We start from the raw sequence: 8,224 nt of genomic DNA on the forward strand, positions 1-8,224 counted from the left end.
ACAAATAACTGCCTTCTGTGCACGCCTACTGAATAGTAGGTACTAACAGTATACAGCACGGATAGTAGGTACTGACTACTGACAGATTGAGTAGGTAATAATAATAATAATACATTTAATTTGTAACGCACTTTACATTTTCGCAAAAAAAATCTCTAAGTGCTACAGGAAGAAAAAATCAAATAGAAATAAAAACAAATTTAATAAACTAAGCAACTAACGAAACTAAAAGCACAAGCAAAGGCTTTGTTAAAAAGGCAGGTTTTTAGGGCCCTTTTAACTTGGCAATTCGGATGCACCCTCGGAGTTCAGTGCGTAGGCTACACCACGACTATGAAAAGCCAACATGAATGGAGCCCCGATACCACGATTCACCATGGCAACAGGTGACGGGAAAGGTCCTTGCGCTTTAACCCTCTCGACCTATCGGCTTCATCTTCATGCGGACAAACGCCGAGTTTGAACATGTTTTTAAAAGTAAGTGCTGCAGCGGCCAAGAGGAGAGATGTTTAAACATTGAAGTTTAAACGTAGTCTATTGGTTGAATATGAAATCTCACCTGCAGGACAACCACAGGTGAAACAACGTTCTCACCCTCCAGCGGGAGGGAAGAGGACGCTTGGAAGCTGGTCAAAATGAAATCAAATAATAAAGTTCAAAATAAAGGCTCATGGTGGTACCTGACTTTAATCTGACATGTTGAATTAATGTGCATGACCTTAAAGTCCAACATCATGCCGGTTTCACTTACGTCTATCTGGATAGGTTCATCCATCAGACCAACACCTTGTGGGCTGGATGGATTCATTATTAACACCTTGTGGGCTGGATGGATCATGATCATGATCATAGGCGGTTCTAGGCAGGGGCCAACAGGGGCCAGGGCCCCTGTAACACTGAGCTTGGTCCCCCCTGTGGCGACCCCTCCAAAAGGAAGAGCCCCCCTAATAACACATACACAGTATTTGACTCAACAACCGGACTCACAATCTAGTATTAAATACTGTTACTGAAACAAATATAAATTATGGTTACAATGTTATAATTCACTTAGCAGACGCTTTTATCCAAAGCGACATACAACACTAATCCATTCATACACCGCCACTTAAGCAGAGAGAGCAATTCAGGGTTAAGTGTCTTGCCCAAGGACACATGGGACATATTGCTCAGCTGGGGATCAAACCCTCAACCTTTCAGTTGAATGGAGATGACTCTGCCAACTGAACCACAGCCGCCCACTCTGTCATGGTATTTTATGTTAAGGTATTTAATGATGTGGGCTATTATTTGGCATAATATTTATATATTTAAAGCGATCAGCTTTGTCTATTTTTCACTTGGGTTTAATGTTCCCCTCTTACAAAACAACTGGCCCCAGTTTGGCTCCCTCAGTAAAAGTGGTCTAGAACCGCCACTGTTCATTATTAACACCTTGTGGGCTGGAAGGATTCTGTTCATGCTAAATGTAATAATGATCTGAGAGCTTCTATAAGAATGTTACAGCTGTGGAAAGTCATAACTTTATTTTGAAAATCTATAATTCTTAACGCTGAAAAAAGTTATTTTATAAATCTATAATATTACGGCACACGAGGGCTGAATGACTTCTTATTTTTACCTTCTCTAACAAACGAGGCCTTTCTTCCTCATGGCTTCATCAGGCTTGTGATGAAGACGATCAACAGGTGATTTCAAACGGGGGGGGGTCAGCTAAAACAAGAAATCAGTCAGCGTCTTGTCTGCGGTGAATCTTCTCATCTGTCAAGATGACGTTTCCTGCCACCACCTGCATCAAAAAATACAGACTGACAGTGCTGGTCACAGAGCGTCCACATTTATACATAAATATATTTATAATATTATGGTAAATATATGACATATACAGTAAGTTAGGTAATACAGCGTGTGTATGCGTGTGTTTGTTTGACAGCATGTCAATATATGCCAACATGTCGGACGTTTTTCTACCTGGCAACAGCTGCTGTTTTATTTCCATTGATGTAACCTATCAGGGACGTACTTAGCTTATTTTTTCATAGAGTTTTTCATACGTACACAGAAAATCAGTCCTGTGGGCGGGGTTAAAAGAGTTTCTGGGTGTCTGTTTGGCCGCGGAGCGTTAACCCCGCCCCGGCGGTCCGCCTCGCTGACACAAACACCCCTGAGCAGACGATAGAGATCTATAGTTTCGGTTTGGACCGTCGGAGACATTTCACCGAGTGTTTCTCCGAACATTTTCTTCTATAAGAGTCGGGACAGAGAGAAGAACCATGAAGAATGTAATGTTCTCTCTGCTGCTCTGTGTTCTCCTTCACACGGTGTGTTCAAAGTCCGGGAAATGTGAGTACTTCTCTTCTGTAATAATGGCGCTGCGTCACAAAGACGGAGAGAGGCCGGAAATATATACTGAGTGAATTATACACCTGAATATCAGAGGTGTAAAGTAACGAATTACATTTACTCGCGTTACTGTAATTGAGTAGTTTTTGGTGTACTTTACTACTTTTTAAGTCGTTTATAAAATCTGTACTTTTACTTTTACTTAAGTATGTTTTCTGTTAAGTATTGTAATTCGTTACATTTTAAATCACATCCGTTACTGAGTAAAAGGGTTAAAATAGGCCTGCTATGAATGATTTTCCCTCATGGCACCGGAGCGACGACAGACAGAGACCCTTTTTTTGGCTCGGTGCTACTTCAGCTTGTGCAGAGCGGATAAGCCCCTCCACTACAGCGGGTCTACCTGCTGAAGGTGTTCATAAACTAATGTCTCATTGTGTTAAGTCCAAAATGATTAAAATAAGTTGGCTGTGGTTCTTACTCTTGGGCAAAGTTGTGGCTGAGGATGCTTTTTCTCACTACAGCGTTCGCGACTACGATCGCCGCTGCAGCTCCGAGCGATAAACACATTTAGTTCCGGAAAGTTTTTCACAATAAAAGCCCGTTATTACCATCTCTGTGATGTGCTTTTATTTTGAAGCAGACGTATGAGGAAGTTGGGTGTTGTAAGCTGCTGCAACTTAACACATCTCAGATGTGTGAAAGTAAATACTTCAAACCAAACACATTCAGTTAGAAGCTTCAGTAGCTAATAGGTAAACAAACAGTGACTAAAACATCTAATATAATCTCATAAAGGCTCATTTTAAAACAATAAATGGATTATCTTTCATCTCAGGTTTAGTTGCAGCTACATCAGCCTTTGAGGCTGCATTTGAGACTAAGAATAACTAAAAACACTAAAATACTCTACACTGTTTATGATTGAGACAAAGACCCCTTTAGTATTTTCTTAAATAGTTTAAACATTTTCCTTCATAAAACAGCTGATTACTTGAACATATAAGCCTTGAATATGTATTCCATTATTTATATTTTGTTTTTGTCAATGGGGTAGAAAAGAAAATGTTTATCTGAAAAGATAAACTTTGCAAAGATTTGCCTTTAATTAAAAAAAACTTTGAGATTAATATCCTCTCGTCCTTTTTCACGTCTACGCGTTGTTAAAAAAAAAGTAACTAAGTAACTTTTACTCAAAATACATTTTAAACGAGTTACTGTTTACTTTTACTTGAGTACATTTTTAAACTGGTACTTTTACTTGTACTTAAGTAAAAGTTCATTAAAGTAACAGTACTTAGTAGAATATATTAGTACTCTTTACACCTCTGCTGAATATACTGTTTCTAAAGTTATACTGTTAATAAAGTTATACTTTTAATAAAGTTATACTGTTAATACAATTATACTGTTTATAAAGTTATACTGTTAATAACATTTTACTGTTAATAAAGTTATACTTTTAATAAAGTTATTCTGTTAATAAAATTATACTGTTAATAAAGTTATACTGTTTATAAAGTTAGTGTTTATAAGAGAAGTTTGATCTAGTTTTATGTTTTAAATACAGAATCACCTGTTTGAGCTTTTTTATAACTTTATTGAAGTCTGAACTCTGCTGTTACAGGGCGTGGTTTAAATAAAGTTTTATTGTTGTTGTTGTGATGGGGACTGCACACAGCAGGGCGGGTCTTCTACATTTTTTCGGCTTGTCTCATTCACATGTCTCCTGTCTCCTAACAGCAAAGGTGAACGTGTACAGTCGTGACCTGGGTCAGTGGGGGAAGGAGAACACCTTGATCTGTCACGTGAGTAATATCCCCCCTCCACCTGTCATCTCCATCGACCTGCTGAAGAACGGACAGGTGATCCAGGGGACCAATCAGTCCGACCTGGTTTTTGACGGGGACTGGGACTACTACTTGACCAAACATGTTACCTTCACCCCCGCCAAAGGAGACCGGTACTCGTGCAGGGTCACACACATGGGCAAAGTGAACAACTACGAGTGGGGTACGAACCTCTGCAAGATCTCCACTACATGATCTCCACTACATGTTCTACATTAAACTACATGTTCTGCATTAAACTACATGTTCTACTACATGTTCTGCATTAAACTACATGTTCTACTACATGTTCTGCATTAAACTACATGTTCTACTACATGTTCTACATAAAACTACATGTTCTACTACATGTTCTACTACATGTTCTGCATTAAACTACGTGTTCTACTACATGTTCTACATTATACTACATGTTTTGCTATATGTTATACATTAAACTACATGTTCTACTAAATGTTATACATTTAACTTCACGTTCTACATTTAACTACACGTTCTGCATCGAACTACACATTCTACATTAAACTATATGTTCTTTAAACTACATGTTCTACTACCTGTTACACATTAAACTACATGTTCTACTACATGTTCTACATTAAACTACATGTTTTACTACATGTTATACATTAAACTACATGTTTTACTACATGTTATACATTTAACTACACGTTCTGCATCGAACTACACATTCTACATTAAACTATATGTTCTTTAAACTACATGTTCTACTACCTGTTCTACATTAAACTACATGTTCTACGACATGTTCTACATTAAACTACATGTCCTACTACATGTTTTACTGTAGTGTTGTCTACAAAATGTTTATATTGAACATGTTGAAACTGTGTGAGGTTCTACATAGTTAATGTTCTCATCATGTTTGTTTCTCTTCAGAACCGGATGAGTGAGTTCGGTGCTTGGCAGCGTTCCAGGTATGTTCTGTATTTTCTGTATGTTCTCTGCTTGCCGTTGCTTAGTTACTGTGTGAGTAACACACTGTGTTGTTTGTTTTTTGACCACAGGGACAGAACAGAGGAACGTTCTCTCTGGAACCATGTTTTTTTTGGACAGATTGGACATCAATGGAACAGATTGTTTTTGTTTTTTTAAATAATTCGACTTAAACCATCATGAAGCGATCTGTGACACCAGAAAGACTCCATCAGTCCAAAGTGTTCATGATTACTGAACAGAGACATTAGACAAACATTAAAGCTCCTTTAATCAATGATGACATATCAACATTTAAAAGTCAAACAGCAGAAACTTCATGGAGCTTTACGAGCTAGATGTGATTATTAGAAATGTTCATATTTGATTCATGTAAATAATTTTTCTAATGTTTTAGAGGATTAGCCCAATGATTGTAATGACTAATAAATGATGTAAAGGTTAGGGTTAAGATTAAATTCTCTTCAGGTGCACGTCCACAAAGCCACTTACAAGAAAGAAGCCGTTTAAGGACATTGAGTGTGCTGTCTCTTCTCTCTTCTACTTCTAAATGATGTTAATAAAATACACAAATGTCAAATATGATATGAACACATAACTCCACCAGATGAACCCTGTTTTTAAAAACCGAGCTCAGTATCTCTGTTCACCTTTTAAACAATAAAAGTGATGATAAAGTGTTCCACTGTTTACTGACTGGTTCTTTATCTATTTATTACTATGGTTCAATGTTGATCATTATGATCTCTTACAGCTCAGATTACAGACGTTTCATTGGTCCATCAGTTGAGTGTAAGCCGTCATATTTTGAGATCTATCAGACAAAGAACCGTCACGACACGTGAACTACAGAACTGTCACAACATGTGAACTACAGAAACTATTATTCTATAATTGTATTTTTTCTTCCTTTATTTAACTGATGTACATATGTTTGATTTTTAACTTCTTGTTATTTTTGATAATTATATTCCTGTTTCCTGTTTCTTAATCTAACATAAACAGCTGCTGTTTTTAAAACTTTAGATTCTTTGTTTTAACAAGTATAAATACTGCACAACACCTGAAACCGCGTAAGAGTGAGACCTCTGTCGTCCAACATATCTTTGTTTCTGATCGACTGATTGGTCCATACTGTCTCTTGTTATTAATATATAAAACCTTAAACTGTTTGTGACTCAGTGGAATTCCCCGAAACGATTAGTTTCGTTTTCCTCTAAACCCTGTGTGTTGTAGCAGCGCTCCCTGCCGGTCACAGATGGAACAGAGCTTTCATTTACACAGTGGCTGAATCTCGATGTCTTCCCTAAACCCTGAGCCCTTACTGACTTTATTGACTGCGAGGGCCCCAATGGTTAAATACAAATGCGACAGCACTTTGCAACTTCTCTGTTACCATGACAACATGATTTCATGTAGGAAAGCTTATTTATGTTTTTTACTTTACTCACTCAGCCATAATAATATACTTTTTATAATAGCTTATAAAAAGTTCTACTCAATATAGGCCTATTATATAAATGTATTTGTTGTGGAATAAATAAATAAAGGTTAAGCTTATAAACATAACAGACTAATGGTAATGGTAGATGGACTTGAGCTTTTATAGTGCTTTTCTAGTCTTCCGACTACTCAAAGCGCTTTTACAACGCCTGTCACACCCACCCATTCACACCCTGATGGTAGTGATCACTATGTAGTATCATCAGAAGTAACTAATCCCATTCATACACCACCACTGAAGTAGCGGGAGCAATTCAGGGTGAAGTGTCTCGCCCAAGGACACATCGGACATGTTGCTCAGCTGGGGATCAATCCCTCGACCTTCCAGTTGAGAGGCAACGACTCTACCAACTGAGCCACAGCCACCCACTTATATGTGTTTGGTTTCTCTTGTTCACGTTTCTAGACTCGTAGTAGAGTTCTGAATTAGCGTTAGTTTCCAAATAAACTTTTTTAGTACACTGTAAATAGAGCGTTGTTTCACCTTCCTGTTTTTTTTATCATCTCTACCTTTTTCCGTTTTATAGTGTTTGTTTACCCTTCAATTGTTGTGGGGTTCCCCGGGAAATCATATGTTTCATGTCACAATGCTATGAACTCTGGCTAATTCCCTGACGTTAAGTATGTAGATATGCCCACTTTCGGACAGGGTGCAAGGAGCTAGCTGGATGTAACCAGACCGATCTGGCCTTTAACAAGAACTGGCACTTCCACCTGACCAGGAGCGTGGACTTCGCCCCCGCCACAGGAGCCGAGTACACCTGTTGGGTGCAGCACGGCTCCAACACCCACAACTACGCCTGGGGTCAGTTCACCTGTTTAACACCTGTATGAACGAACACATCTGTTTAACACCTGTATGAATGAACACATCTATTTAACACCTGTATGAATGAACACACCTGTTTAACACCTGTATGAATGAACACATCTGTTTAATACCTGTATGAATGAACGCATCTGTTTAACACCTGTATGAATGAACACATCTGTTTAACACCTGTATGAATGAACACAACCGTCACAACACATGAACTAAAGAACCATCACAACACGTGAACCGTCACGACACGTGAGCTAAAGAAACGTCACAACACGTGAACTAAAGAACCCTCACAACACATGAACCGAAGAACCATCACAACACTTGAACTAAAGAACCATCACAACACGTGAACTAAAGAACCCTCACAACACATGAACTAAAGAACCGTCACAACACGTGAACTAAAGAACCCTCACAACACATAAACTAAAGAACCCTCACAACACATAAACTAAAGAACCATCACAACACGTGAACCAAAGAACCCTCACAACACGTGAACCGTCACAACACATGAACTAAAGAACCGTCACAACACGTGAACGTCACAACACATGAACTAAAGAATCATCACAACACGTGAACTAAAGAACCGTCACAACACGTGTACCAAAGAACCCTCACAACACCTGAACTAAAGAACGTCACAACATGTGAACCAAAGAACCGTCACAACACGTGAACTCCTGAGATGTCACCTGCACGGAGTCCCCTCTTCCCACCTCCTACTCCACCAGCAGCCCCA

General features: G+C 38.6%; 1 protein-coding gene across 1 annotated transcript; it reads left to right on the forward strand.

Annotated features, from left to right (window-relative positions):
- Positions 1-2,153: 2,153 nt before the first annotated feature.
- Positions 2,154-5,832, forward strand: LOC109987643 (beta-2-microglobulin). The gene is made up of 4 exons (XM_020638794.3): positions 2,154-2,343; positions 4,087-4,356; positions 5,094-5,131; positions 5,222-5,832. The coding sequence occupies exons 1-3, from the start codon at positions 2,274-2,276 to the stop codon at positions 5,105-5,107; spliced, it is 354 nt and encodes a 117-aa protein (XP_020494450.1). The 5' UTR covers positions 2,154-2,273; the 3' UTR covers positions 5,108-5,131; positions 5,222-5,832.
- The last annotated feature ends 2,392 nt before the right edge of the window (positions 5,833-8,224 follow it).

Source organism: Labrus bergylta, chromosome 23, assembly GCF_963930695.1.
Source record: "Labrus bergylta chromosome 23, fLabBer1.1, whole genome shotgun sequence".
In the NCBI taxonomy this organism is placed as follows: Eukaryota; Metazoa; Chordata; class Actinopteri; order Labriformes; family Labridae; genus Labrus; species Labrus bergylta.

Excerpts from the sequence above, each read along its gene's own strand:
- LOC109987643 (XM_020638794.3), top strand. The coding sequence starts at position 2,274 with ATGAAGAATGTAATGTTCTCTCTGCTGCTCTGTGTTCTCCTTCACACG. Across the intron at positions 2,344-4,086 it reads GTGTTCAAAGTCCGGGAAAT|CAAAGGTGAACGTGTACAGT; the intron begins GTGAGTACTTCT and ends GTCTCCTAACAG.